The sequence below is a fragment of the Selaginella moellendorffii genome, unplaced genomic scaffold (genome assembly GCF_000143415.4).
Source record: "Selaginella moellendorffii unplaced genomic scaffold, v1.0 SELMOscaffold_2, whole genome shotgun sequence".
In the NCBI taxonomy this organism is placed as follows: Eukaryota; Viridiplantae; Streptophyta; class Lycopodiopsida; order Selaginellales; family Selaginellaceae; genus Selaginella; species Selaginella moellendorffii.
This window is the reverse complement of record NW_003314263.1, coordinates 3,951,258-3,977,844: the sequence shown is the minus strand read 5'-3', so window position 1 is coordinate 3,977,844 and position 26,587 is coordinate 3,951,258. Positions and strand designations below refer to the sequence as shown.

Sequence of the window (26,587 nt, the reverse complement as noted above, 5' to 3'; positions counted from 1 at the left end):
GCTCATAATTTAGGGAGCTCTCCTGAGAGAGAAGCAGAAGAAAAGTCTCACAATGTGTTCAACAAGGTTTCAGGTTAGTTCAACAAGTATCTCTTAAATTTGTGCAGTGAACTGAATTCAGAAAATTCACTAGGCTATGACCGTCGACTGCAAGGTGGAGCAAATGGACAGACATAGCTATGCCTCCACAGCGAAACGCGGTTATTTGAATCTTCATTAGCGGGCCTTCAAAAGGATCATCCTTCATCCTCATCGATCGCAGCAGGGCTCTTCTTTTCTTCATCAGCTTGGTATAGCAGCAGCTTATAGATCAGAACAACGAGTTTTGGCAGAGCGAGCAAGGCGATTTTTGTGCCCATGAGTAGAGTGTTTAATTTCTGGCTCCACGTCACAGCTCACAAGTTTCTCTTCAAAGGTGCATTTAAGCTTTATTGTTTAGCACTTCAGCCACCAATATTGTGCATAGCTGCATTGGCTATGGCTGAATCCGATTGAGTGGAATTTGCGAAGCTAAGAGGGAGTTTTCAGCGGTTTGGAGAACATGGCGACATGTTGCGTCAGGGAGCTATAATCCACCGTCGTGCAAGCGAAAAAGACCCAAGAACACACTAAACTCGGATTCAGCCAAATCCTCTTGGCAGGAGCTAGCGAGAATAATGTGGGAGCGCAAAAGCGAGCAGCTTGTTGCGTCAGAGCGGCAGCCCAGAGCTTGACTTGTGGCAACCACGACGCCAATGGTTCCCAATATAAAAATCGGCCAAGTCCATGGTTCTTGATAGCTTCTGATCTTCCTCAGGCGACCACAGGTCCCTGCAACGCACATGTTCCTTTACAGTAACGCTCTTGGAGACCATGATGGAGGTGCACAACAAAGCAACCAAATCGATATCAAGGCCAGAAGCAAAAATTGTATGGCGAATCGCTACAATGTCAGAAGTAAATTTCCTTTTTTCTCATAAGCCTGACCTCTGTTTTCCAAGGTGAACAGCTCCCTGCTCAGACATATCCGTCACCTGACACGAAAACAAACAAACAAACAAACAATTCAGAACAGGGAAAAGAGCACTCACTCGGGGAGAAGATGCAATGCGTGTGGAAGAGATGGTCGCAGTCTGACAGGCGCACGATCTTGGACTCTGCCAGCGCTGGAGGAGCATCTGGGGGGCCGTGATCTGAGTCGCATTCCTTCAGTTTAGGGCTTTCTTAGTTTTCTTTCCCATCCTGTGTGAGATCCATCCCAGGGGATTGTTCTGGGAGTGTTCTCATTCTCTATAGAGCGCTATGCCGTGAGGCCTGGCTTCTCTCATCAGCAAAGCTGCTGAAGACAGCGCATATTGTCCCAAGAGGAGCACGACTATTCAGCTCACAGGAGAGAGCTTTCGCAGCAGCCCCCTCGTCAAGATCACCCGGCCACAGAACAGGCCTTTAACGTCCCACTTGAGAGGAAGCAGCGGGCAGAATCCCAGCGCATCCAGCTGCAGCAGCCTACCGTCCCGCGCTTGCTCCCAACCGATCAGCGCATTCAGGTTGCCAGAGTCTCCTGCGCTTGGCTGCGCGCCCACACAGAAGAGGAAAAAGCGGCAGTCAAAACTCGCCCTTCTCAACTGGGAGTCCCGCATGTTCACAGCCGTGGGATCTTCCAGATGAGATCCGCCAGATCTCAGCCGTCCATAGGAGTACAGATCGACGGCGGGAACCATGCACAGAATCGTGACATGGTTTGGCAAAGATTTCACTTATTTTGGACGGCCCGGAGCGTTTTATTATATAGATTATCACATTTTATAGAAAACGTGGTACCTATATATTAAGAGTAGAATATGAGTTTCATGGCTTGAAGCATTCCCAGAGCCTCAGCAGATGAGCTTCGTAGACTGCAATGTTCCCACCAGGTTCAGATCCAATTGTGCTTGTTAATGCGTAGCCCTGAACGTTCCTGAACTCTCCTGTGCCCCCAACAATAGCGATTTCCCTTTGAGGCTCAGTGAACGGGTTCTGACCATGGAACACTATTGTACCTTTCCGCCCTTCCAGCTCCACCGTCATGCTCTGGAGAAAGCTGCTGCTGCTCAGTGAATCTAACACCAGAAAACCCTTGGCTCTTCCCACAAGCTTGGAGTTGATCGGGGACTCTTTAGTCAGCTTGTCATCTAGGATCCCAACCTGACCAAACAATGTTTTGTTGTTGAGAGGAGGCAGGACAACTGCTGACGTCGGATTGCTCCCGGTGAACTGGTCGTGCAAGTAGAACCGGATCACCTCGGTGCACTTTGATAGATCCAATCTTCCCGGCTTTGGGAAGCTCGATTCTGCAGGAGCGATTGCAAAAACCAGAGCTAGAACGAGTGAAATGAAGATCTTCATTGCAGAGCTGTGTGTCCACTACTGCAGCACTAGAACTCGATTTATGTATTTGAAGAACAGAACTGGTTTTCCGGCGCCTCGGCAACTTGGTGTTTTATAAGTTCACGTTCGAACATCAATCGGGCAAGGTATATGGTAGAATATGCACGTCACCACCACAATAGCATATTCTACCACGGCGGAATATACTATATACATGGTGGAATAAGGCACCATGGGGAGGACCATTCCCAACGGAAGAATATACCTAGAACATGTCAAGCTTCGGCTCCAAGATTGCTTCCAACGCAGCAGCAGGAGGATTTCACTGGAGCTTTGATCGAAGCGAGCGGGATGAGAGCACAGGCTCAAGAACTGGAGGCAACAGAATGATGAAAATATGCCTCCCTCGGCTTCTTTTTCTTGTTCCTCTTCTTCTTCCTTGTCCAGGTGCAGTAGCAGCAAGTGTTGCAGCCCTATGCGGGTGCCTTTGGCAAAATGTAGGTTGAATGAGGTGCAGGAAGGTCAAGATCGTCATCTCAGGTGCAAGCTCGATTGGGACCGTCTGCCGCTTGAGACAGACACAGGAGTGAAGGTAAGGTTGTGTTCTCTGTTTTTCTGTTGATGTTATTCTATCTTTTTTCTTTAGGTTGTCCTGAGAGTAAGGCCATTGATCAGCAAAGAGCAGGAAGAAGCAGCAGCCAGAAGCTTGTTTGTAGTATCCTCAAATTCTGTTACGCTGGAGCATCAGCAATTCACGTGCGATGGAGTTGCTGGGGAAAACTCAACACAGGCAAGCAAGCACATTTAGCGAATTGTATGAACCATGGCTCTATAGCAACATGTTTTCGTGGTAGGCTCGCCTATGGTGGCGCACTGTCTGGATGGCTTTAATTGCTCTATGTTCGCCTTCGGTCAGGTATTTCAGACTCGCAACCTGGATCATAAAATATGAGCATTTTCATCTCTTGCAGACGGGAAGCGGGAAAACTTACACAATGTGGGGAAGCATTCCTAAATCAGGTTCCCTGAGTGATGAGGCTGGGATTGCACCCAGATTCTTCAAGGCGCTCTTCCTGCGGATTGAACAAGTAAAGACTGTCGACCATAACTACTTGTAGCAATTAAAATTGACGTACTTCCACAGAAACAACGCACCTCCAGCCGGCAGGAAGTGCAATATCAATGCAGATTTACAACGAACAAATCAGGGATCTAGTAGAACCGGCAACCAAGGATCTTCAGGTAGTTTCTAATGAATTAAGTCATGTTATGAACAGATTAGCGGTAGTGGCCCTCCTGGTGCACTCGCCGAGTGATTTTAATTGCGCGGATCAGGTCTCAGAAATTTTGAGTGACTGAGAGTGTGGGTAATAGGTTAAGATGTATAATTAAATAAAGCATATTCATTTTTTAATGGTCTAGGGTTCTGAGTTTACAAAATGAAATAGTAAAATATGAGTTTCATGTTGAAGCATTTCCAGATGCATTTCCAGAGCCTCACCAGATGAACTTCGTAGATTGCAATAAGCCCACCAGGTTCAGCTCCAGTTGTGCTCGTTAATGCGTAGCCCTGAACGTTTCTGAACTCTCCTGTGCCCCCAACAACGGCTATTTCCCTTTGGGACTCAGTGAAGGGGTTCTGACCATGGAGCACTATTGTACCTTTCCGCCCTTCCAGCTCCATCATGATCTGGAGAAAGCTGCTTTTGCCCAGCGAATCTATCACCAGAAAACCCTTGGCTCTTCCCACAAGCTTGGAGTTGATCGAGGACTCCGTAGTCAGCTTGTCATAAAAAATGGCAACCTGACCAAACAACGTTTCGTTGTTACGAGGAGGCAGGACAATTGCTGTTGTCGGATTGCTCCCATTGAACTGGTCTTGCAAGTAGAACCGGATCACCTCGGTGCACTTTGATAGATCCAATTCTCCCGCATTTGGGAGGCTCGATTGTGCAGGAGCAATTGCAAAAACCAGTGTTAGAACGAGGGGAATGAAGATCTTCATTGCACAGCTCATTCTCATGGTCTACATCAGAGCATCGTCAGGGACAGGAACAAAAGACTTCTCGAGCTTTGCTGAGACTTGGCAGAAGGCAGTGGAGATGTGATGCACAGCTGGCGGATCATCAGAAGCAGCACAAGAAAGGCCTCGTGATTTAACCATCTGCTGCAAACAACACTGTAGAGCAGCGGTAATTGATAGATATGGCCGTCGAGGATATAGTCTTTTACTTGTGGAGGACAAAGAGATTGGGCTCCTGGCTTCGAGCAGCACGTACTCTACTCCAGTCATCTTCCTGCCACAGCACAAAACGAAGAGAAATTTCTTGCGAAGAAGGAAGAAAAAGGAGCTTGATTCTTACGAGAGCTGGGTCATGTCGAGGGGATAGACGGAGGGCATTTCATTGGAGCAAGAGCAAGAGGACAAGCTCTGAGAGTCATGATCCACTCACAGAGGCTCCCTGCAACGATTCCAGACGTGGACAGGGAATGTACTTAGTCTCAAGAAATGCCAAGTAGGAGACGAGCAAATGAAAGTCAGGCCTCGACTCCACCAAGCACATTCCCTGCCCACGTCTGGAATCGTTGCAGGGACTATAAGGGTTCATAGTCTTCGAAAACCAACTAGGCAGCAAAAAGGGATTCGTTTTCACGGATGGTGTTAGAATGGGCCGTGGAAGCTCAATCGTCTCGCAAAGGAGTTCCAATTGAGCTGCACAGTTGGTTCGCTCTTCGGCGTGAGCACAAACCTCGATTCTGGACTGATTGCTGGATAACAAGAAAACAATTGAGCTACAACTCTCTCTCAAAAAAAAAAAAAAAGGCTGTGCAAGATTTGATTTAAATCTGCTCAAAAAGATGAAATCTAGACAGAAAAATTCCTTGCCCCTCCTTTACCTGAGATTTCTCTTGCTGCCAAGTTCTTACAAGATTTTTTCTTTCAAGGTTTGGGTGAGCCGCCAGATATCCTGCTCCTCATCTCTAACCAAACTGTGATAAACTTTCGCTTTCATCGCTATTTATTCGTCTTGCCACCATAGATGCTGCTCTTGATAGTGATGATCGCCAGGTCTCGCAACTCCCACTTATCAAACTGTAGACGATATGTGCCACCCTCGCCTTTCACTACACACTGCGCCAGGCTGCTCTCCAGTGGTGCCACTTCCACGGAAAAACCTCCATTGTAGGGCTCCCAGATGGTAGAACTGCACATCCTGCGGTTGCTCAGCTTCAATCCGGTCTTTGTGATCACTAACTTTCCCTTCCAGGACTTCTCATCATCTTCGAAAACTTTCACCGCGAAGTGTGTACTCGGCTGCTTGTAGAAATCGTCACAGTCGACAGATCCACCGTAGCCAGCAAACGCCCTGCAAGTCGTGGTGGTGCTGTGCTCTTTGCTGTCCACGCTGATGCAAACCAGCTCGATGCTGGAGTCGTAGTCGCAACCCGTGATCACGTACTCTGGAGATTTGTCTCGAGAGCTTATCTCCATCGCTGGCAACAGCCGCACTGTCTTGCCATTGCTCTGGTGACGAACCCAGTAGCAAATCGACCACTCGGTGTCAGTCACAAAGCTCCCCTGTCCCGTGAGTTTTTCCCCGACGAGAAGCTTTCCCTTGACAATGATCCTCGCGTCCGGCATGCAGTAGACACCCCCGGTGAGAAGCTGTCCCTTGAGCCTCCACAGCCGCGTGCATATATGCTCGAAAGTTGGCCGCCGACGAGGCTGTGAATCCCAGCAGTAGGCGATGGTGTCCTTGAGAGCTTGAGGGCAGCGTTGCGGAAGCCTGGGTCTCAAGCCACGCCGAATCTCATCGAGCAAAGCCTTCTTGGTAAGGCCGAGAGGATATGGCGGCGTCCCGGTGAGGATCTCGGCAAACATCATCCCGTAGCTGTAAACGTCGACGCTTAAATCGTACTGGCTCTTCATCTCCCAGTCCCCCTCGAGCATCTCTGGAGCCATGTAGAGAACCGTTCCTTTCAAGTGGCTGTGATAATGGTTGCTTGAAAAGTTCATCTTGGAGAGCCCAAAATCCGCCACCTTTGCGACGATGTTGTGAGCCGATCCATCCTCAAACTTGCCGTCAAAGTTTACGAGGACGTTCCCCGGCTTGAGATCCCTGTGAATTATCTTCTTCTTGTGCACGAAATCCATTCCCTGTGCGATCTGGAGCATGATCTCCACGATCAGGATGATTGGAGCAGTGACGAGGCTTGGAATGAGCCGAGCGAGGCTTCCTTGCATGAGCTCCATGACGAGATAAGCTTTGTTATCTTTCTCCGACCAGCCGAGGATTTGGAGCACCGATGGATGGCACGGCCTGAGCTTCACCATGATCTCTCCCTGAAAAGAAACAAGGGAACAAAAAACCATCACCAGCTATAAGTCAAAGAATGGAAAGATTGGCATACCTCCCACGGATCTTGCGACCATAGCTCCTTTGGAAACTTCTTCACTGCCACTGTGTGACCAGCCCAAGTTGTCTGGAACACTAATCCAAACGAGCCTTGTCCCAGAGGCTTCCTATCGTCAAGCTCGAGCTCTGATGGATCAATCCAATCCATTCTACTTGCCGCCGATGGCGAGCCCGACGATCGCAGCATGTTGGTGGCCACTGAGGAGCCACCCCGAGCACTTCCCAAAATCTCTAGCAGTTTGGTCTTGTCCTCGCTAGCACTGATCCTCAGCCCACACCTCAGCGCCTTGGAATTCTCCCAGCTCGTCCTTCTCAACACCCCAATCCAATCCTTGGTCCCGGAAGAACAATCCCTGTCCTGGAGCAATGCCGCCATGACGAGGTCCACATGGATCGCCAGATCGTCGAGCAGCGCCTCGAAAACCACCGCATTCTCGCGAGCCACGTACAGCCATGGCTTCTCGATCCAATCCGGCCCGGAATACTTGGATGCCACGCGCAGCACCGCGAGGAGCGCCTGATCGAGCTGCTGGAAGCACGATTGCTGCCTGGCGATGGTGGCCGGCGAGCAGCGCGCGCTCCAGAGATCAATGTGGAGGCGCACGTAGCCGCAAGCCGTGAGGAGGACGAAGATCTGGCCCTTGTTTACCTGTGCCGCCATGGCTACCTCGGAAATATGATCGATCGTCGCGAGGAGAGCGTGGATGATGGATTCTTCCTCCATGCCCGCCAGTCCCAGCGCCAATGTCGTGAAACTAGGGATTTCTTGCCTCCTCTGTGGAAGTCAAGGCTACAGAGAGAGAAAATTTCGTGAGATCCAGATTTCTCCATGAAGCTTCCTTCCATGAACCTAGGCCTAGGGTCAATTATTTGATAGAGGTGAAATTTTTTTTTAGGGTTCTATCATAGATTGATAGGGCGCTGGGGTGGGAGCGATGGCGCTGCGCGATTTGGTGACTGGAGCTGGAGGATGCGTCGTCCCAGGCGAGGGCGCCTCGTCCTCTTCGAATCCTCTGGCCAATTTCGCCAGCTCCTTGCTGGGATCGCTGCCAAAAGCTCAGGTTCGTAGAATCGATATTCACTTCTAATGCTAGAGCAAAGTTTAGGAAGAAAGAAGAGAATCGAGAGAGGAAATAGGCCACATTCTTGTATGTTTAGTTGGAGTGCTGTCCTCTAAAAGCCTTTCTTTTCAGGAAAGAGTACGTGAGCTTCCAACCATTCCAACTTTCCAAGGCCCTGGACAGCAATTGGAGTATGGGAGCAGCTCCGCTGCATCACTTCCGGGAACGGAGTTTCAGAATGAAACTCAGGTGGAAAATTTTCAATCTGGAGCTTTGCTGAGTTTTCAGTTGCAGCATTCAGAGTTCATGCGCGGGTTTCGTGATGCCGAACCGGCTCCTTACGCTGATGCTTGGAACGAAGCTACGCAAAGGGGAGAAGACTTGTCGAGGTTTTCAGAATTCGAACGAATCTATGGCCAGAAACCGGGAGGAAACGTTCAGCAGCTACATTACATGGATGGTAAGGTTCGCGTTTTTTTTTCTTTTGCGAGCTTTGTTTTAATTTGTGCTTGTAAATCACAGGACCTCCGCAGCATGCTCTATCTGGTTTCCTTCGTTCATTTTTCGCTAGCAGCAGAACAGAACTTCCTTTTCATGCTGTTCGCCTGCCTGAGCTCGGATTGTCAGGATTCGACAAGCAACGCATTCGCGATCGTAGTAGTATCATGGCTAGGCATTTCTTTGCCGATAAAGGGGAAGAGTATGTCAATGCGCAGGTACATATAAGCTCTGAATTCTTTGCTCTCATAGCTCATAGTTCTAATATTTATTTTCAGGTTAATGCTTTCTTGGAATCTTTGGATATAGAAGATGGCGTTCGAGAAGTTCGAGAACCTTCCAATAGAGCGTTTTCTGAGATGGAAAATTATTGGGGCAACACCAACCATGGTAAACATGAGGAATGGGTGCAAGATTTCCATCAACAATATCCTCAGAAGAATTACTGGGCTGAAGAGTTTCAATCACAACATGATGCTGACGGCTGGGCGGCGCAGTTCAGTGAGGTGGTATCTTTCTCTCGATGTTTTTTTGTTTTTGTTTTGTAACATTTGTTCTTCGAATTTTCAGCAGCAGCAGTCTCTGCCTGCTAGGCACGCTGATTTCAGAAACGTCAGCTCTTTAGAACAAACTCAGTCTCTTGTGGACACGCTGTCTAAAAATGAAGATCCAAAGTTCCAAGTAAGCTTTTATTCTTGCATCTTTCTGGCACTGAAAATCATGTCTTACAGAATTCAAAGTTTTTGCACTTTGTGTCGCGAATGAGTCGCGGTGAATTGATTGTAGAAGACAATCAAGTGAAGGAGAACGCTGTTCCCAATGCCTGGGCTCAAGAGTTCACACAAGTAAACCATCCGGGAAACTGGGCTGCAGAGTTCACTGCTGGCGAGGTTTTATTTTTTCTTTATACGTTTTGTTTTCGAGAGGCTGATCGTAGAAAATGTAGCACGCCAACGCAAACAGCTGGGCTGACGAGTTTGCTCAACAAGAACCTGGTGGGGCCTGGGCCGAAGAATTTTCCAACAGGACGCAAAAGTGGGCCGACGAGTTTCAAGAGCAGGTGGATGATGGTGCGTTCGTGTCAGAGGACTGGCAAGAAAGTTACGATAAGTAAGGCTAAATGTCGTCCTTTTTGTAGAGCTAACGCTGTTTTCCAGGTTCGTGGAGGAACAACTTAGAGGGGAACAAAGTCGTTCCGCGTCCTCAAAGTGGACATACGTTTTTGCTGACCAGAACCCATATGTCGGCCACCCGAATCCCCTCAAGGAAGGCCAAGAGCTGTTCAGGAAGGGCCTGCTCAGCGAAGCTGTGCTTGCTCTGGAAGCGGAAGTGATAAAAAATCCAGAGAATGCCGAGGGATGGCGATTGCTAGGGATTACTCATGCTGAAAATGATGACGATCGTCAGGTGAGTCTTTTATTTTTATTTCCTTTTAATTTTGTTGTGAACCTCTATTTCTCTTTGCTAGGCAATCGCATCGATGGTTCGAGCAAGAGACGCAGACCCCACCAATCTGGAGGTTTTGTTAGCTCTTGGCGTTAGTCATACTAATGGTAACGTAACCTCAGCTGCCCTCGTTCTTATAGTGTTGATTTTCTTTTAGAATTGGAGCAGCCTGAAGCCTTGAGATATCTAAGAGGCTGGCTTCAACACCATCCAAAGTATGGAATACTTGTGCCTCAAGAGAATGCCGAAAGTCTCACGCAATCGGACGTAAGTTTTTGCAATTGAACTGTAACCCCAAACTCTTTGAAATCCTTCAGGTTGCCCGATTGTTTAACGAGGCAGCAGCAATGGCACCAGAAGATGGTGACGTCCACACCGTCTTGGGTGTTCTCTACAACCTCTCTCGGGAATACTCCAACGCGATACAGTCCTTCGAGACAGCTCTCAAGCTAAAACCCCGTGATTATTCCCTGTGGAACAAGCTGGGAGCTACGCAGGCCAACAGCGCACGAAGCTCCGACGCGATATATGCCTACCAAGAGGTGATAGTTTCTCTCTGCTGCTTGTGCATTCTTTTCTAACTCATTGGAAATTTTCCAGGCGCTAAATCTAAAGCCAAACTATGTGCGCGCGTGGTCTAACATGGGAATTGGCTACGCGAATCAAGTAACTTTTTATCTTCTTTTCTAGATGATAGATAAAGAGACAAATCTTGTGCAGGCCCAGTACCAGGAATCCATTCGCTACTACGTCCGAGCCTTGTGCATGAATCCCAAAGCCGACAACGCTTGGCAGTACCTTAGAATGTCACTCAGGTTCGTGTCTATTCTATCCTCGGGTTTGCAGCGCTTTGATCTCACGCGATTGGTGTCGACCTTCGTTGTTGTGCCAGTGCCACCAGGACAGATCTTCTCGACGCCTGTGACAAGCGTGACTTGGAAACATTGCAAGCGGAGTTTCCTCTGTAAAAACGACGAAGACAACATTCTTCCTGCGCTTTGATCTAGTCCGTTTCGTGCATAAAACGTGTAAAATCAATTCACTTCCAACGTAATTTGAAGATCGGCTTTCGTCTCACTATCACAAAAAAGGGAGCAACGTCTTTCGATCTCCATGTTTAACCACGTCGTCGAGATAGCTTACCACACCCTCGCTGGCTTATCTCAGGTTCTCTTCTAACTGTGATTACCTAGGTGGAGGCGAGGACATCGATGCAATACCAACAGACAAATAGAAACTGATAGCAAACCCTCCAAGTAAATGTTGCCAAATCCATGCACCTTGAACTTATCCAGTTCCTTGTTCGTCGCGACTCTTCTCGCACTCTGGGGCGGTCGGGCAAGCCAGCAAACAGATTCGTTTCGGCCTGGCAAACTGGAGGAAGTCGAAACAAGGTTCTGATTCCTCGCTGTAACCATACTTGTGATCTAAAGCTGCAAAAACAAAACTCACACTATAGATCACTATCTCCAGATCCACCTTCACCAACCATGGCATCCCAAGAATGAGATCCACATGATGGATATCCGCAAGATGTTCTGGCATCAGCCTGACCCTCGGCTCTCACCAACACGTCCCCGAGATAGCCTACCATGTCCTTGCCAATGTCATGGCTCACTGGCATTGCGTCTGTGTAATCACATCCAGGAACATATAGCAGGAAAATCTGGAAACTAGTTGTTGTATATGTCCAGCTCCTTGTTCATAGTTGCACTCTCGTGCAGGCTCTGGACGTCGGTCAATTTGTTAAGTGGCTCTAACCAGCGCAGTAAACACCTGCGTTTGGTCCATCTCCTATATATCCTACCCGGGCCCTTGGTTTAGCGCAAGCAATGCTGCGAGCGGTGGCTCGTGGAGACGCACTCGACGAAGCGTCCAAGCCGGTTGTAGCAAGAAATGAACGCGCAGTTTCTGACGCAGTATCGAGATACTTCGCTGCTGAATAAGGAAACGAAACTTTCTGCTGCTACGCTGCTACGCTGCTAAGGGAGGAAACGACTGTTTTGGGTGGAAATGTGAAGCGATAGTTAATACGGGACTGAATATATCTTATTTATCAAAATATGGAAATACCATCTGTATCAAAATTTTGGAATTGTGATCGTGATCACTCATTTGCTTCCATGACTCTCGAAGTAACACAAGCTGCTATACGTCTCCATCTCGTCTTAAGGCGCAACCTTCACATCAGCGCTTGAAATCGGCCCTGCACAACGAGCTGAATGATTTCAATCCATGTACACAATCGTATCTCCCTTTGTCCATGACACCACTTACAATGTACCACATGTTATACACAGGCCTACTTGTCTAAGTTGAGGCTTACCGCTAGTTTATACTGAGCTTCAAGCGGAGTGGAGCCAAATTCAGTATTCTGGAAGTCCACATCAGACATCAGCCACCAGCTCTGCGGTCCGAAATATTCACATTGTTCGTGCAAGATCACATCAGTGCCAGCAAGTGTTTAAAACGAGTAATGACACATTTTATTTGCACCTGGTGCATGGTTTTCTAGCAAAAAAGAACGCCAAGGCATTAGTGCGCAATGCTATCAAGGAAACCAAGGAAGAGATCGACCATACCTCAGCCTCTCACCGCCGCGGCGGCACTGACATGCCCATCGCCAACGCCCACTCCCATCACCAGCGACCTCTGCGCGAGCTCCAGCAGCCTCTTGCGCTGGTTCTCGTTGGTGTGCGGCAGACTGGAGCGCAGCAGCTCGATCGGCATCTCGCGAGTCATGGCCGCCGCCGCCGCCGCGTTGATGGCCGCCGAGCTCCCGGCCGACGCCATGAGCAGCGAGTGCATTATACTCTCGTACTTGTTGGTGCAGTACTTGGACAGCAGGCCGAAGAAGGCGTCGAACGAAGCCTGCCACACGCTCGTGTTCTGGAGCGGGTACTGGACGTTCCTGTCCGTCAGGATGCTCGTAGCTCGGTCCAGCACTGCCTGGAGAGCCACCGTGGCTCCATCGCCGGACGGGCTTCCTACCGGTCTCAAAGGTGGCGGCTCCGATGCCAAGACCACCGCTGCGAGGCAGGCGCTGAGAGATGGCAAGTCCATGGTTTTGATGGTGGCGGCGACTGCATTCGCGAGACCAGTGGACGAAGCCGCAGCGCTTGGATCGGACTGGACGCCGCCGAATAAGAACCTCAAATGCCGGAAAACTGCCATGAGGACGATGCGAACGAGCTCGCTTCCCGGGACGAGCAGTCGTAGATATCTGGTGAGGAGCTTCCTGCCTTTGGGGAGCGAGACCAACCGCAGGAACACCAGATCATCCTTGGCAGCCAGTCCAAACCGTCCGCTCGAGTCTCTCATCGCACTGCCTGGAGCCAAAGGATCGACCAGCTGAAGCGAGGCTGCCAGTCCTTCCAGCAGCATTTGTCTGCGTCGCCGCAACTGGCCACCACCGTCGGGATGCTGAGAGACGGCCAGCATGCGGTCGATGTCGTCGACGTCCAAGAGCAGGCACAGCCCGTCCTCCACAGCAATCCTTGCGGCTAACATCGGCTCCTGCTCCAAGCGTCTCTGACTTGAAGCACTGTCGGATGACAATAGTCTGTCACCCGTGCTGTTGACGCCGTCTACGTCGAGCAATGGTCGTGGCCTGCGAATCGACGAGAAAGGAATCCTCCCTAGCGCGTCAACCTGGAGAAAGGCATGCGGCTCTGCTGCTGTTCGTGCGTGGGACGGGAGCTCCCGCAAATGAGAAGGAGCGAAATGCCGTCTTCCGTGCGGCGTACCACCCGCCTGTTTCGACTGCATTGCCTGGTGGTAGTAGTCGTCAATGTATGGATCACTTCCGTGCGTTGCAGCCCATTGAATCCTCACAATGGTGTCGATCTCGTCCGTCGTCATATACTTGGATCGCATCTGAGGTGAAGAGTCCAAGCTTTTCCTGGAACCATACGAGCTATCTGGAGAGCCCCGAGGAGTCTGCTGCCTTCCCCTGGGATCTCTGAAATCCCCCAAGCCTGCTAAGTCCGACTTTTGGGACATGCTCATTGCCTGCTGTTGTTGCTGCTGCTGCTGCTGTTGGATCTGAGCAAAGGAAGGCGGCGCTGGATATCCCTGTGACCTTTGATACTGCTGTAGCACCACTTGGGACGGCATGAGAGGATTTTGTTGAGGCAGAGGGTGTCGAACAGCGCCTGGAGGAATCGGTGCCACGTTCGACTGTAACCACGGACCCATCATTGCCTGTGCCATTTGAGGATTCGTAAACTGCTGGGACTTGAACGCACTATTTACAACCGGTCCTGAGGACGAAGCTGGAGCTTGTCCAGGCCAGCCGTGAGACTTGGGCAGATTGTAACCAGGAGGCTGAATAGAGCCACCGTCACGCCACCATTGTTGCTGCTGCTGCCCCGAATCAGAAGAAGACCTGATCCTTTGATAGATTTCTTCTGCCCGCTGTTGCAGATCATCTATGGTTTGCTGCGAAGAATCCGAAGTTCTGGCTCTTTGATAGAGCTCTTCTGTCCTCTGCTGCAACTCTGCTATTGTTTGCTGTGAGCTTTGTCTCGACTGAGCCCACTGATTCCTCTCGTACTCGTTTCCGGCCCAAGTCACATCGACGGGAAAGTCGTGAACTGCAGAAGCGAGCATTGTTAGACAAAAGTGGAGGGACAGTAACTAGCCTCACCATCTTTTTCCGTAATTCCAACCTCATCCAGTTGACTTCGAAATCTGTCGCCAGAATCAATCGCATTTAGCTGCAACAGACAGGAGACAAGCTCGATCAAATAGCATCGACACACCAAGCTAATACCTTCAAAAAGGAGCTCGTAAGTTCGCCAACGTCCTCCACTTCAGATGAGACATCGAACGCTCCTATCTGCAACAAGAAAAATCAATAGCACACTATCGAAACCCGAAAAAAAAAACTCTCGCCCTTTACCTCTGCTCTACTGGCAGTGGACGAGTAAACATCATCCTCAATCTCATGAAGATGACCAATGTCTTCGTCATCGTCATCGTCTAATCCTCCAAGCTCAACATCTTGAGTCACGTCTCGTCCAAAAAACGCGTACTGGGAGGCATCAAAGCGGCCATCTGCAAGCAAGAAACCACGTTTAGACAATCCCAAAAACCAAAAGAACGAAAGGAAGAGATACCATTTGCAGGAAACGATCCTAAATCCTGTTGTTCCTCCTCGATCCTCCTCTCATTTACAACCTTTCTATCACCTATCCTGTCCATGGTTTTGTACAAATCTGTGCCACTGGTACTGTACACCAAGCCCGGGGATCCTCTAGATCTGTACACGAACTAAAATGTGCCTGCTTCTCCCGGAAATCTGAGCTAAGAGCCGCGACGAGAAGAATTCCTACACCATGCCAGAATCTCGAGAAAAGACGTCGCAACGCGAGATTTCCTCGCCAAAATCAAGCAATCCACTCACTTCCAGTGTCGATTCGCTGGCGCCTTGCTTGCAATCCAGCTCCCAATCCTCGGCCGCCGACACCCTAGACGCTGCTAGGTTTTTGGGAAAACCATTTGGCCATGTGGCCCAAAATATTTCCACTTTACTGTAAAGCCTGGGGAGATTTTAGGGTTTATAGGAAGAAATTCTCGGGGTATGGTGAAGAGAAGCGATGAGCGAGGATGGATCCATGTGGAGAGCGGCATTCTGTGTCATGCTTCTCGGTCTGATTGCCGCGAGATGCAGCGAGGATCAATCTCTCTGCGATGGATTGGGGGCGGCGATGTGTCCCGAGAGAGGCTCAGGCGGAGCTGTAGGAGGATTGATCGATGACGGCGGCAACAAGGTAGGGAGATCCGAGCAGCAGCAGCACGGCGAGCTCGAGAATCTCATCCGCGGCAACAGTGAGCAGCTCGATCGACTGAGAGATCTGGTGGATAGATTGGCTGACTTGGTCCGAGCTCTGGACGATACCGTCCCTGCGAGGAGAAATTTCGCTGCTCCAGACCCTCAAGATCGAGATTTCGTCGATCGCGGCGCCGAAAAATCGCAGGAGGAGGAGCCGATCAAGATCATCACGCCATCGCCAGATTCTAGTCCACAGCAAGGTACTTCTTCTTCGTCGATCCAGGGCACGGCCGCGATGACGATCACGGCCCCAGCCAAGGTCCGCGTCGTGGCGCGATACAAGCCTGCCTGGTCGGATCACTTCCAATTCCTCTCGGCGGTCCACCTGGAAGCGCCATTGTCGTCGCTCCACATTCTTCCTCACGAGGGCGAGGATGGGATGGGCAAGTACGTGGCGGTCGGGGACGAGGCCGGGCATCTCTACATCTTTAGCTCGCTGGGCGATTTGCTGGTGGATCACTCCAGCCCCTACACAGCTCCAGTCACCACGATGATCTCAGTGATCCTGCGAAGAAACGAGACGATGCTCGTCACGGGCTACTCCAACGGGGCTGTTCTAGCGTACCGGGTGTGGGAGAGCGTTCATAGAGGATCTTCGTCGGTGGAGGACTGGACGAGCTTGAGAGTGGAATTCAGTCACACGTTCGTGGATCCTTTCACTCGGGGTGGTGGTGGCGAAGCAAGTCCTATACTCCATACGCTGGAGATGTATAGAGTCGGCAGGATGAGATACTTGCTGGTGGCCGACGCGAGTGGGAAGATCCAGGTTTTCCGAGACAATGGGACTCTCTACGGGACGGCCGAGTCGCCCAGCAGGCCTCTGGCGTTCTTGCGAACCTCGAGCACTCAAAGGCTGCTCTTTCTCACGGCCTCCGGGGCAGCGTCTCTGGATCTTCGAACCATGACGGTGCGAAGCAGCCCGTGCGAAGGCCTCCGCAACTCGAGCTTGGTGGCTTACGCCTTCGATGCTTCCGGACGATCGAAGGCTTACGGGGTGACGGAGAATGGCAATCTGATCTACGTGACACTCTCCGGGGATACTCTCCACTTCGACTGCCATGCAAGGGTGAAGAGGAAACTCGATCTCCAGGGACCGGTGAGGCTCCACGGTCTCAAAGGCTACATTCTCATCGTCACGCCGCGGGAAGTAGCAGTCTACAACACGACGCTCCACTCGGGGTTTGGAAACTCTCGAGTGGGAGGAGGAGGAAGTAGCCGCTCGCTCTTCACGGCTTCCATCGACGAGATCTCGCAGACGTTTCTCAGCACTCCGGTAGCGACGGCGAGACAGCCGCTGGTGGTGTGCGACAGGGACAAGTTGGTTGTGCTGGGATTCGGAGAAGGCTACGTTGGGATGTTTCGATCCAACCTCCCAGTGCACAGGCCGGGAGAGATCGGCGCAAAGTTTTGGGGAATGCCGGTGTTCTTCACGACGGCGGTGCTGGCTCTAGCGTGGTTCTTCATGAACAGGAAGAGAGACCAAGTGAAGATGGAGGAGCGACCGCAGGCTTCTTCCATCGCTGCCGCTTCGACCAGCGCCGCTTCCACTGGATTTGGAGCAGCGCCATCGGTGACAGGGACGAACTCTTCCGGCGAGAACACGTCCAGCAGCGGGATTGTTCTGAGGAGCTTCGATCGGAGTGGCTTGGTCGATCAGAAGAAGATCCTGGACGAGACGAGGAGATTTGTGGCGTCGCCGGGGAGAGGAGTGTATGGCGGAGGTAGCGGTGGAGCTACGAGCTATGGCGTTGGGAGCGTAAATTTTAGAAACGCGGTGGAGCACACTACTTCCTACTAGAAGTCCGGTTAAACAAGAGCCACGTTTGCCCTAAATCTGACTCGAGTGCCACGTCTGCTACTGACGTAATCCCGACCTTTTGGCGCCACGTTAGCCCTAAATCTGATGTGTTGCCAACTAGGCATAAACCCTAGTCTAGAACTCCAGCGCCAATGTCGAGTGGAGCAGCGTCGCGGAGAGGCCCGCCCAAGCACCAGAATACGTGAGTGAGAGATTTTTGAGGTTTAAAGCTCACGATTCTCTGTCAGGACTGCGTGGAAACCCAACAAAGGAGTGAAGAAGAACGACAAGGTTTGTTTGTGTTTCTCCGTCTCGTTTCTAGAGCGATCGAACAGGAGCTTGGAGGCAAGATGCATCCATACCCCGCGATCACTGGAGTTTGCGCGCGCTGCAAGGACAAGATCGAATGGCGTCGCAGGTAATCTTTGTGGGAATTGCATTCCTCCTTCTCATTCTTTGTTCTTTGGTTGTTTCGAGCTTCTAGATATGGGAAGTATAAGGCTTTAGTCGAGCCCGCCAAATGGTATGTACTCCTTTCTCGCGAAACTTTTTCTTGATTGTTTTACTGGTGAACTTGCAAGAATCACAGCCAACAATGTGGGAAGCGAGTAATTCGCCAAGCTTATCACAAGTTTTGCTCAGGTTCCATCGATTCTTTTGGTTTTCTCTTTCCAACTTTCCTTGACAGCCTGCGCGAAAGAGAAGAACGCTTGCGCGAAATGCTGCCAGTCCAATCTCCCCGTTGTTGGAAGGTAGCTAAGATCTTGATACTTCGATTGATAGTTTTGCTCGCGCGATCGACAGGAACGCTGAAGAGGAAGCGAATGAACGAAAGCAACTCGAACAGGTCAGTAGTGAACGAAACTTTACTCGATTTAAAGCTCGAGTTCTCTACAGGCACTCGGTAACCTTCGTGAGCGAGACAAGCGAACCTTACTCCGAGCGGTATGATAATCTCGTTTAATTCGCATCACCTCTCAAACTTGTGTCGGGCTAGATGGAGAAAGGCTCGTCTAAATCGCTGCCTAAAACACCACGAAAGGATGAGCAAGGCGAAGATCAAGATCCAAGTTCTGATACCGGAGATGAAGATGACGACGACGATGGTGATTCTGAGCCATCGGGTACTGAGTCCGAGTAGAATTTATCCAGTCTTTTGCCTCAACTTCATGCTACGCCATAGTTTCCTCATGTAACCAGAGAGAGATACCAACGACAGGCCTGTAGATAGGTAGAGAAGCCCCACTCCAAAACCGCTGAGATAAGCTTCCATTCCAGTCCTGTGAAGTAGAGTTACTAACGGTTTCATCGGTGTTGTTTTTGAATACCTTGCGTCTCCAAATGCCAAAAGGAAAGTCAGTGACACCATTTGCGTCGCGGTCTTGAGCTTGCCAAGCTTGTCCACAGCAACCACCTACAAACAAAAGATTTTAGCGACAATGAAGGACGAAATATTTGAAGTTTTCCACCTTGTTGAGTCCTTGGAGAGCTGCCCATTCCCTTACAGCCGAAATAATAATCTGCAAACAAAAGCTTAAACTTTAAAGAGATGAGAAGAGGAGAGGAGAAAAAACCTCTCTGCTGATCATAAGTGCTGCCGGCAATGGAATCAGCCACGGGATGTCTACAAACCAGGCAGCCGCGAGAGGCCTTGTGCACAGTAGAATCAAGGCTGTAGCAACCATAAGCTGGAAAAAAAGAGAGAAGGATAACTCCAAAGCAATGTAAAGACTATACAACTCACCTTGTCCGCGACAGGATCCAAGAATGCGCCAAATGCCGAGTCGAGTTTCATCTGCCATTCAAAAAGAGTGTCAAATTCTTGTACCACTGATTGCAGCATTCGTCTGCAAGCAGGCACTGAGAACGATCAACATAGTTTGCGGCTAATGAAAAAAATCATCGTCCCACCTTTCGTGCCAGGTACCCATCCAGCCAATCCGTCAGAGCAGCTCCCACGAAGATCCCAGTACTCGCTACAGATGCCCACTCCTGGTTGCTAAAGAACACTAGCAAAGAGAAAAAGAAAGAACAACTTTTAGTGTGAACAGTGAGGAAAAATCTTACCAAAGATTAAGGCTGGTACTGCCACCACTCTTGCGCCAGTGAGCATCGTCGGGACTGTGATCAAATCCTTGGTAGTGCTCCCATGCGTCTCCTCCTCCTCCACCTTGCGCCCGTTTTGACCAGCTGCATGAGAAGAAGCCATGGAAGAATCACTCGACCGGTGCAAGAATCGCCGCAAGTAGTGAGGAAGATTTGCGTGCTGCGTCTTGGATCGCGGCTGCAAAGGAATCACACAATGTGGACTGGAAATTTTCGAGCGAGGAAGAGAACCTGGGCGAGCAAAGGCCGAAAAGAAGCGCTCGATCGGTAATGCTTGAGGAACTACTGCGAGAAAAGAGAGAATTTCGATCTGGACAAGAGAAATTCCTCGAAAATGTTACCTGGAATTGCGATCGACAGCACCGCCAAGCCGCAGCACTGAGCGCCATCCAGAAAGATCTCGAAGAACCCTAAAATATGAAAGAAGCCCCAAATGGTAATGGTGGGAGGCTTAAAGGAATGCGTGGATCTCATTCGATCTTCCCGGACAGAGTCACAGGCTAGGGCGGCGCACGCGAGGATTCTCCTCCTCCACCAGGGCAATGCCAAGGGCTCGATCGTCTTCCTCGAGAATCTCTTGATCCAGCTCCACGCGCGCTGCGGCCGCGTCGATCTCGCGCACCAGATCTTTCGCGAAATCTCTGCCAAGAACTCCTTCTCGTGGTTCTTGATGCTGTGCGCCTTCTCTCGCGCCGGGGATCTGGCCAGCGCCAGGGCCGTTTTCGATGAATCGCCGGACAAGAGCTTACGATCTTGGAACGCGATGCTAGATGCCTACTCCAGGGCAGGGGATTTCGTGGGATCGTGGTCGTTCTTCCACGCAATGCCGGCATGGGACGTGATCTCCTTCACGACGATCCTCGCGGTGGCACAGCGGCGGGAGATTGTGGTGTTGCTGCTGGAATCACTCCCGGAGGGCGATTTGATCGCGTGGAATTCGGTGCTGGCGGCGGCATCCAGGGCCCTGGATCTGGAATTCGCGAAGAACATCTTCGATCTCATGGAAGAACGCGACATCGTGTCCTACACAGCGCTTCTTGGCACGGCTGCCCAGAGCGGCCATCTGGATTGGGCAAAACATCTCTTCTTCTCGATGCCGGAGCACGACCTCGTCTTGAGCAACGAGCTCCTCCAAGAGTGTTCACGATCAGGATATTTAGAAATCTGTAGAGAATTCCTAGCAGCGATGCCGGTGTGGGACGCCATCTCTTGGACTGCGATCATCATAGCAAATGCCCGGTTTTGGCATCTAGATCACGCGATCAATCTCTTTTGGGCAATGCCGGAAAGAGATCTCGCGGCCTCCACCGCGATTCTCACGGCAATATCCCAGAGTGGTGACGAAGCTAGAGCGAATTCGTGGTTTGATCGCTTGCCCGAGCGAGACACGGTCTCGTGGAATGCCATGGCTCTCACAATTGCCCAGAGTGGGGATTCTTTCTCGGCATTGCAGCTCCTCTATCAAATGGCGATGGAGGGATTCTTGCCCCGGAACTCCTCTTCTTGCTGCGTTCTTCTGGGCTCCAACCATTCCGGCGATCTCTCCTCTGGAATTGGGTGCTTTAGATCCTTGATCCTGGACTACGATCTAGCTCCAGCCAAGCGACACTACTCCTCCATGGCCGATCTTCTTGCGCGATCTGGGCGATTGATCGAGGCGGAAGAGCTTCTCCAGACGATGCCCTTTGTGCCAGAGACGATGGACTGGCTGGGCTTGGTGGGAGCATACAAGAGCCATGAGAGGCTGATCTGAGCCGTCCACGTGGCTGCTTTTCGCGCGTGGTTTTTGATTTGAATTTAGGGTTCTTGGGCAGGGCCATGGCTGGGGCCATGGCGTTGGGCGATCTTGGGGCAGTGGAGCCGCAAGAGTTGCTCCCTTTTATGATGCAGTTGAAGGTCCTGACGAGAAAGAAGGGGCAGAGGGTAGTGCTGGGCCAGCAGTACATGGGCGAATTGCTCGATTGCTTGGGGGACAGATCTTTGCCAGCGGCGATCGCAGCAGAGGGGGCGAATGTTATACTCAATCTGTGCTATGAGAGGCAGAATGTGGAGCTCGTTCTAAACAACAATGGCGCCGCGATTCTGGTGAGAAAATCTCTTTTCTTCTTTTTTGTTTGTCCTTTCTCACAGTTGTGACATTAGATTGAGCTGCTCATATCCACGGAAGAAGAGCTCCAGGCCAACGCCGCTGGAGCGCTACAGAGCATTTGCTTCCACCCAAAAGGCCGCCAGATCGTGCGAACGCTGGGAGCAATCGCGATACTTGTCCAATTGCTCTCGTCCAAATCCCAGAGCGTGAGTAAACTCTCCAACGTTCTTCCTTCACATCTCTATCTAGCAAAAGTTTCTTTTCAGGTGAGAGCTCGAGCAACTGGCGCTTTGCACAACATAAGCTCCGACGGCGAAGCCATTCGCGAGATTCGCAAGAAGGGTGGAATCAAATCACTCATACGGCTGCTCCAGAGCCGGCAACTCGGCATTTGCGGGTCAGCTGCCGGCGCTCTCCAAAACATCTCGAGAGAGATTGCGAGCAGGACGATGATCCGGAACAGCGACGCGATGTTTTCCTTGGTCCATTTGCTTGGCAGCTCCGAGCTTCAAACACAGGTAACTTGCGAGAAACACGAACTAGAATTGCTAGAAAGATCTTTCCACAGGTTTGCGCCGCGGGAGCCCTGCTAAACTTGCTGGGGAGAGACTCACATACCTGTTATAAGAAACGGGCTAGCATTGTGCGAGCAATGAGAAATATCATGCTGGCAAGCATCGTTCATAACATTTTTTTCACTCAAGAGGTTAGAACTCTTTTTACTTCCCTCTCGCAACAATAAACTTTCAAAGAAAAGGTGGCATGCCCATGGAAGGCTTTTGATTGACTTACGCGCTCGCAATATCGAGACGCTCAGCTCCTCTTTGAGCAAATGCCTGCTTCTTATTCTTTCCGCCATGGCCACTAGCACAGGGAGCCGGTGACCATTGTTTGCCTAATAAACATGGTTTTTCATAATCGTTCACATGATTAAATGTTGGACTTTGGATGGTGTTTATATGAAAATTTCCATTGTAAATAATATGGATTATAATATCACATTCATAATTTTGCATTTATAAATTAAAAGCATATTTATAATTTATAAAAAAAATTTAAACAACAATGGTTGATTATGTTTGAGCAATAGAATGTTGTCATTAGCTTCTCTTCATCGGATAAAGATTGCCAATCATTGTTTATCTAAAGTAGAATTCTTTTTCTTTTTGGAGGGCATTGACATTTAATATCTTCCAGTCAAATACCCTTAATTTCTTAGTGAGGACATTATTCTGTTGAGTGTAGAACTCTTTATTCTTTTTTCTTTTCTTTAGTTATAGATTCTCCAATATAGGTCATTGCTGGTGATGATTAGAGTTCAAAGAGTAATATAAAAAGTAATCAAGAATTTTATTAGACATTCTATTATCTTTCATAGAAAGAGAGGTGTTAATAACTTCATCATAACAGCAAGTCCCTATTAAAAGCTTGAATTTGATAAACTAGAAGTGTGCAATGTGTGAAATAGAAATTAAACATTCTCTATGTCAAAAAAAAAATTCTATTAATATCTCTATTAAAATTATATATTATAATAATATAAAATGTTTAAAATACAAGTAAACCTACACAATAAATTATGTTTATGATTTTGATAGAGTTTCGTGTTTATGGTTTAGAATAGTTTTCTGTACTTACAAAGTGGTTTTAAATTATGAATCTAAATGGACTGGAAGTGGTTTTATATTATGAATTTTAACATCAAATATTTTTCTAATTGAGTTAAAAAATGAGCACTACATGATTATAATATACCATAGCTAAGTGCTAACTCCACCACCCTCATCACAACTTCAACAATAATTTGGTATAGCTAACAGAGATCTACAAGATTTTCATCTGGTGTTTCCTTTTTCACATATTTTCTCTATATAACTTTATATAGAAGGTAAATTATTCTTTATTGATATATTTTTTAGTTGAAAAATATACCTTACCAACCTACTGTTAACCTAGTGTAAAATTGAGACCAAATGACCCACACTATGGTTTTCTGCAAAAAAAACCATGTTCACCTGCTCGGGAATTTCAGCAATGCCATATTTCTCAGGATGGCGCAGTGCAGTATTGTGTCTTTCAGGCCAGGGGATTCCATCAAGCCTATGATTTCTTCCACCAGTGGGATGTGGTATCGTGGAACCCTATAATGTTCTTCCAAAACATGCGAGAGAGGGATCTTGTAACTGTTCTTAGGCACTTGCCGAAAGAGGGCATTTGGTTTATCTCGGGAGATGTTCTTTACAATGCCAGAGAAGAGTGAACGCTCACTACGTGGAACATAATCTTAAATGCACGGCTTACTGTCCCGTAGAAGAAGCAAAGCAAGTGTTTGACTTTGATGCTAGAGGTCATGGAACACGCAACTCGCTGCATAAGAAAAAGGGATATCTGCATGTTTCGTAATGCCCGCTCATGAAAATGATCTTGGGCAATCAAAGCTTGTTGTTTGATTAGTCTCCTCAGCATGCAATGTTCAGTGAGTGCTCTATCCACTTGAAGCTGCGTGTTTGACACACAAGGGCCTTTGCTCTTCAATGCCCTGCTTTCTACTTATTCAAGGATAACATTGTCAAGAGTTTAATTGTAGGAAGCTATTGATGACATTACATGCTGGTTGTCCAAGAATATTTCAAGTTGGACATATTTGGTTTTAGCCAGATGGAATGGATAAGCACTATCAAGGTCAAGATTTAATCACCAAATAAATTATAACTAAAGTTTTATATTTAATCTTTAAATAGGATTTAAGTTTAGCAACAGTAGAAATAACTTCATTAAAAAGATGCTTGGTTACAAAAGGTCACATAGATTCGACACACCAAATCTTTCATGAAATCTCTCGCATCTTACCACTGCATGTTCATGAGATCAAAGGCATTAGATCCAAGGTCCTCGGATATGCCCATTTGAATTTTAGGGTTCCGTGCTCTATTCTAGCAAATGGACGAAAAACATCGCATCGCTGTTCAGACCACTGTCCGGCTTGCGACCACTCTCGAGATGTTCGCGCACAGTGGATCCGAGCACCGTTTTGATGTAAGCATCTTAATCTCTGTGAGAACAGATAGGAAAGAAGCCAAGAGTTTTGCTTGCGGCGCCATTGTTGTCCACATTCTATCCCTTTACTAAAGAGACCGTAAGCTTTCATGGAAGGCTTTTGCTCGACCGGGACAATTGACGATTCTTCTGCTTGGGTGCGAAAAATCTCCTCACGCGCTCGCGATGGGCGAGTTCGCGACGCTCAGCTCCTCTTTGAGCAAATGCCCGCTCCCAATCTTCTTGCCTGGAACACCATTCTTTCCGCCATGGCCTCTAGCAGGAATTCCAGCAGCGCCAAGGTCATATTTCTCAGGATGCCGCAGCGCAGTATTGTGTCGTGGAACGCTATGCTAGCGGCCCATGTCCAGGCCGGGGAGTTCCATCAGGCCTTTGATTTCTTCCGCCAGATGCCCGAGTGGGATCTGGTATCTTGGAACTCGCTTCTGGCTGCATTTTGCAAGAACAGTAGCTTGAGCCAAGTTAGAGATTTCTTCCAAAACATGCCAGAAAGAGATCTTGTGTCAATGACAACTGTTCTAAAGGCACTTGCCGAAAAGGGGCATTTGTTCTTATCTAGGGACATGTTCTTTGCAATGCCAGAGTGGACGCTCGTTACGTGGAATGTAATCCTAAACGCCCATGCCGCTTACGGCCGCATTGAAGAAGCAAAAGAATTGTTCGAATCAATGCCTGAGGTTGATGTCGTGTCATGGAACACGCTTCTTACTGCATATGCCCAAAAGGGATATCTAGAATTTGTTTGCAAGATTTTCCGTGAGATGCCGTTCCATAGCCTTGTTTCTCTCAATACAATGCTGGCCGCTCTTGTCCAGGGAGAGAGATCTGAGGGGACTAGAGAATTTTTTGAGTCAATGCCAGGAAAGAGCTTAGTTTCGATCACTATGATGCTCAGCCATGAGAAGGATCTTGGGCGATCGAAGCGGTTGTTTGATTCGTCACCTCAGCATGACTTAGCCTCCGCTGCTGCAATGATCAGTGCGTGCTCGATCCATCAAAACCTGGAGCTGGCAAAGCTCGTGTTTGATCAAACTCCACACAAGAGCCTTTTGCTCTTCAATACATTGCTTTCCACTTACTCACATAATGGCTACATTGATCAAGCAAGAAAAACTTTTGACACAATGCCAGAGTGGAACATTTCTTCTTTTAATTGTATGCTCTCTGGATATGCCCAGAATGGCTACTGGGAGGAGGCCTTTCATTTGTTCAACGGAAGTCCCGAAAGAGATCTTGTCACTTGTAATGTAATGCTTTTTGTTTATTCCAGAATATTTCAAGTTGAGCACTGTAAGAATTATTTTAATCAAATGCTAGATAAAGATGTAGTTTCTTGGAACACGCTTCTTGCAACATATGCCCAAGCCGGACAGTTTGATAATGTTTTGTATAGTTTTGGTTCTTTATGCCTGACTGAGGAGCCAGATGAAATATGCTTCAGCATAATTTTTCTTGCCTCTAGCCATGCTGGAAAATTGTTTCAAGGGAGAGCTAGATTTCTGTCTATGAGTTTTGACTTCGGCATTCAACCCACAAGCCAACATTACTGTTGTGCAATTGATTTGCTGGGTCGATCTAGCCATCTTGTCATGGCTAAAGATTTAATTACCAACATGCCTTTTATTCCCCAGGCTTTAGAATGGAGGTGTTTCCTTGGAGCATCTTGTTTTAGAGAGAGCTTTAAATAAATTATAATAAATATATAATTTGCACTTTATTTCTATCACATATATCTATGGTATAAGATATATATAGTATGTTTATTTTGAAACGCATAAGCTACCAAATAATATAATTGTTAAAAGAATTGTGAATTCAGATTAATATATCCCTGTATTATACAAATGATACAAATCAAAACATTAAAAGTTTTTTTATTATTATTAGTAGTAGTATATATGTATCACTTTAGAATTAAAATCTTATAAACAG

At 48.6% G+C, this 26,587-nt stretch overlaps 10 protein-coding genes and 1 long non-coding RNA gene across 20 annotated transcripts; 5 read left to right on the top strand and 6 right to left on the bottom strand.

Annotated features, from left to right (window-relative positions):
• Positions 1–531: 531 nt before the first annotated feature.
• On the bottom strand, positions 532–1,567 carry LOC9661611. The gene is made up of 2 exons (XR_002990576.1): positions 1,071–1,567; positions 532–1,013 (listed from the first exon to the last, which is right to left on the bottom strand). It is a non-coding gene; the product is annotated as an uncharacterized LOC9661611 (long non-coding RNA).
• A 169-nt stretch (positions 1,568–1,736) lies between these two features.
• Positions 1,737–2,410, bottom strand: LOC9643331 (dirigent protein 7). Its single transcript, XM_002962668.2, has one exon. It carries the CDS (start codon positions 2,362–2,364, stop codon positions 1,828–1,830), a length of 537 nt encoding a protein of 178 aa, XP_002962714.2. The 5' UTR covers positions 2,365–2,410; the 3' UTR covers positions 1,737–1,827.
• A 1,368-nt stretch (positions 2,411–3,778) lies between these two features.
• LOC112341323 (dirigent protein 7-like) lies at positions 3,779–4,369 on the bottom strand. Its single transcript, XM_024661236.1, has one exon. The coding sequence runs from the start codon at positions 4,367–4,369 to the stop codon at positions 3,779–3,781; it is 591 nt and encodes a 196-aa protein (XP_024517004.1).
• Positions 4,370–5,159: 790 nt separating this feature from the next.
• Positions 5,160–7,586, bottom strand: LOC9643330 (probable serine/threonine-protein kinase DDB_G0268876). The gene is made up of 2 exons (XM_024664074.1): positions 6,760–7,586; positions 5,160–6,691 (listed from the first exon to the last, which is right to left on the bottom strand). The coding sequence occupies exons 1-2, from the start codon at positions 7,486–7,488 to the stop codon at positions 5,363–5,365; spliced, it is 2,058 nt and encodes a 685-aa protein (XP_024519842.1). The 5' UTR covers positions 7,489–7,586; the 3' UTR covers positions 5,160–5,362.
• A 74-nt stretch (positions 7,587–7,660) lies between these two features.
• Positions 7,661–10,852, top strand: LOC9661609 (peroxisome biogenesis protein 5). Its single transcript, XM_024663414.1, has 15 exons — positions 7,661–7,825; positions 7,958–8,074; positions 8,120–8,285; positions 8,348–8,541; positions 8,602–8,829; positions 8,894–9,004; positions 9,055–9,213; positions 9,270–9,433; positions 9,481–9,730; positions 9,792–9,876; positions 9,927–10,036; positions 10,087–10,311; positions 10,370–10,435; positions 10,490–10,584; positions 10,662–10,852. Exons 1-15 carry the CDS (start codon positions 7,700–7,702, stop codon positions 10,735–10,737), a joined length of 2,172 nt encoding a protein of 723 aa, XP_024519182.1. The 5' UTR covers positions 7,661–7,699; the 3' UTR covers positions 10,738–10,852.
• A 944-nt stretch (positions 10,853–11,796) lies between these two features.
• LOC9643329 (protein PAT1 homolog) lies at positions 11,797–15,279 on the bottom strand. 5 transcript variants are annotated; one of them, XM_024689007.1, is made up of 8 exons: positions 15,177–15,278; positions 14,890–15,101; positions 14,673–14,827; positions 14,544–14,609; positions 14,418–14,487; positions 12,352–14,364; positions 12,096–12,280; positions 11,797–11,975 (listed from the first exon to the last, which is right to left on the bottom strand). In XM_024689007.1, the coding sequence occupies exons 2-6, from the start codon at positions 14,972–14,974 to the stop codon at positions 12,353–12,355; spliced, it is 2,388 nt and encodes a 795-aa protein (XP_024544775.1). In that variant the 5' UTR covers positions 14,975–15,101; positions 15,177–15,278; the 3' UTR covers positions 11,797–11,975; positions 12,096–12,280; position 12,352. The 5 variants fall into 5 exon arrangements, with proteins under 5 accessions (XP_024544775.1, XP_024544763.1, XP_024544770.1 ...); XM_024688995.1 differs by having other exon boundaries at positions 11,797–12,041; positions 14,890–15,278; XM_024689002.1 differs by having other exon boundaries at positions 11,797–11,987; positions 14,890–15,278.
• A 43-nt stretch (positions 15,280–15,322) lies between these two features.
• Positions 15,323–17,438, top strand: LOC9661608 (uncharacterized membrane protein At1g75140). Its single transcript, XM_002963072.2, has one exon. The coding sequence runs from the start codon at positions 15,370–15,372 to the stop codon at positions 17,401–17,403; it is 2,034 nt and encodes a 677-aa protein (XP_002963118.2). The 5' UTR covers positions 15,323–15,369; the 3' UTR covers positions 17,404–17,438.
• A 48-nt stretch (positions 17,439–17,486) lies between these two features.
• On the top strand, positions 17,487–18,728 carry LOC112351353 (uncharacterized protein C9orf85 homolog). Its single transcript, XM_024689073.1, has 9 exons — positions 17,487–17,605; positions 17,652–17,694; positions 17,739–17,821; positions 17,888–17,926; positions 17,993–18,045; positions 18,092–18,155; positions 18,208–18,250; positions 18,301–18,348; positions 18,401–18,728. The coding sequence occupies exons 1-9, from the start codon at positions 17,556–17,558 to the stop codon at positions 18,542–18,544; spliced, it is 567 nt and encodes a 188-aa protein (XP_024544841.1). The 5' UTR covers positions 17,487–17,555; the 3' UTR covers positions 18,545–18,728.
• Positions 18,259–19,935, bottom strand: LOC9643328 (CDP-diacylglycerol--glycerol-3-phosphate 3-phosphatidyltransferase 2). 4 transcript variants are annotated; one of them, XR_002994074.1, is made up of 9 exons: positions 19,851–19,935; positions 19,741–19,791; positions 19,471–19,687; positions 19,315–19,412; positions 19,148–19,198; positions 18,978–19,091; positions 18,873–18,923; positions 18,484–18,817; positions 18,259–18,428 (listed from the first exon to the last, which is right to left on the bottom strand). XR_002994074.1 is itself a non-coding variant. In XM_024689057.1 (9 exons), the coding sequence occupies exons 1-9, from the start codon at positions 19,896–19,898 to the stop codon at positions 18,548–18,550; spliced, it is 852 nt and encodes a 283-aa protein (XP_024544825.1). In that variant the 5' UTR covers positions 19,899–19,934; the 3' UTR covers positions 18,259–18,547. The 4 variants fall into 4 exon arrangements, 3 of the variants coding, with proteins under 3 accessions (XP_024544825.1, XP_024544814.1, XP_024544832.1); XM_024689057.1 differs by having other exon boundaries at positions 18,259–18,683; positions 18,732–18,817; positions 19,851–19,934; XM_024689046.1 differs by having other exon boundaries at positions 18,259–18,817.
• On the top strand, positions 19,902–22,385 carry LOC112351347 (pentatricopeptide repeat-containing protein At4g02750-like). Of its 3 annotated transcripts, none has more exons than XM_024689034.1 (4): positions 19,902–21,594; positions 21,652–21,804; positions 21,865–22,116; positions 22,167–22,385. In XM_024689034.1, exon 1 carries the CDS (start codon positions 19,943–19,945, stop codon positions 21,260–21,262), a length of 1,320 nt encoding a protein of 439 aa, XP_024544802.1. In that variant the 5' UTR covers positions 19,902–19,942; the 3' UTR covers positions 21,263–21,594; positions 21,652–21,804; positions 21,865–22,116; positions 22,167–22,385. The 3 variants fall into 3 exon arrangements, with proteins under 3 accessions (XP_024544802.1, XP_024544806.1, XP_024544796.1); XM_024689038.1 differs by having other exon boundaries at positions 21,854–22,116; XM_024689028.1 differs by having other exon boundaries at positions 21,848–22,116.
• A 2,359-nt stretch (positions 22,386–24,744) lies between these two features.
• Positions 24,745–26,343, top strand: LOC112341320 (pentatricopeptide repeat-containing protein At4g02750-like). The gene has a single exon (XM_024661226.1). It carries the CDS (start codon positions 24,745–24,747, stop codon positions 26,341–26,343), a length of 1,599 nt encoding a protein of 532 aa, XP_024516994.1.
• The last annotated feature ends 244 nt before the right edge of the window (positions 26,344–26,587 follow it).

Coding starts and splice junctions, on each gene's coding strand:
- LOC9643330 (XM_024664074.1), bottom strand. CDS start 7,488: ATGGAGGAAGAATCCATCATCCACGCTCTCCTCGCGACGATCGATCAT. Junction 6,692..6,759: donor GGTCGCAAGATCCGTGGGAG/GTATGCCAATCT, acceptor GTTTCTTTTCAG/GGAGAGATCATGGTGAAGCT.
- LOC112351353 (XM_024689073.1), top strand. CDS start 17,556: ATGTCGAGTGGAGCAGCGTCGCGGAGAGGCCCGCCCAAGCACCAGAAT. Junction 17,695..17,738: donor GAGTGAAGAAGAACGACAAG/GTTTGTTTGTGT, acceptor GCGATCGAACAG/GAGCTTGGAGGCAAGATGCA. Junction 17,927..17,992: donor TTAGTCGAGCCCGCCAAATG/GTATGTACTCCT, acceptor CAAGAATCACAG/CCAACAATGTGGGAAGCGAG.
- LOC112341323 (XM_024661236.1), bottom strand. CDS start 4,369: ATGAGAATGAGCTGTGCAATGAAGATCTTCATTCCCCTCGTTCTAACA.
- LOC9643329 (XM_024689011.1), bottom strand. CDS start 14,974: ATGGACAGGATAGGTGATAGAAAGGTTGTAAATGAGAGGAGGATCGAG. Junction 14,828..14,889: donor AGGATCGTTTCCTGCAAATG/GTATCTCTTCCT, acceptor TCTTGCTTGCAG/ATGGCCGCTTTGATGCCTCC. Junction 14,365..14,417: donor TGGAATTACGGAAAAAGATG/GTGAGGCTAGTT, acceptor TCGCTTCTGCAG/TTCACGACTTTCCCGTCGAT.
- LOC9661608 (XM_002963072.2), top strand. CDS start 15,370: ATGAGCGAGGATGGATCCATGTGGAGAGCGGCATTCTGTGTCATGCTT.
- LOC112341320 (XM_024661226.1), top strand. CDS start 24,745: ATGGAAGGCTTTTGCTCGACCGGGACAATTGACGATTCTTCTGCTTGG.
- LOC112351347 (XM_024689034.1), top strand. CDS start 19,943: ATGGTAATGGTGGGAGGCTTAAAGGAATGCGTGGATCTCATTCGATCT.
- LOC9661609 (XM_024663414.1), top strand. CDS start 7,700: ATGGCGCTGCGCGATTTGGTGACTGGAGCTGGAGGATGCGTCGTCCCA. Junction 9,214..9,269: donor CAGAGTTCACTGCTGGCGAG/GTTTTATTTTTT, acceptor TAGAAAATGTAG/CACGCCAACGCAAACAGCTG. Junction 10,312..10,369: donor CGATATATGCCTACCAAGAG/GTGATAGTTTCT, acceptor GAAATTTTCCAG/GCGCTAAATCTAAAGCCAAA.
- LOC9643331 (XM_002962668.2), bottom strand. CDS start 2,364: ATGAAGATCTTCATTTCACTCGTTCTAGCTCTGGTTTTTGCAATCGCT.
- LOC9643328 (XM_024689046.1), bottom strand. CDS start 19,898: ATGGCGCTCAGTGCTGCGGCTTGGCGGTGCTGTCGATCGCAATTCCAG. Junction 19,688..19,740: donor TTCGGCCTTTGCTCGCCCAG/GTTCTCTTCCTC, acceptor ATTCCTTTGCAG/CCGCGATCCAAGACGCAGCA. Junction 19,413..19,470: donor AGTACCAGCCTTAATCTTTG/GTAAGATTTTTC, acceptor TCTCTTTGCTAG/TGTTCTTTAGCAACCAGGAG.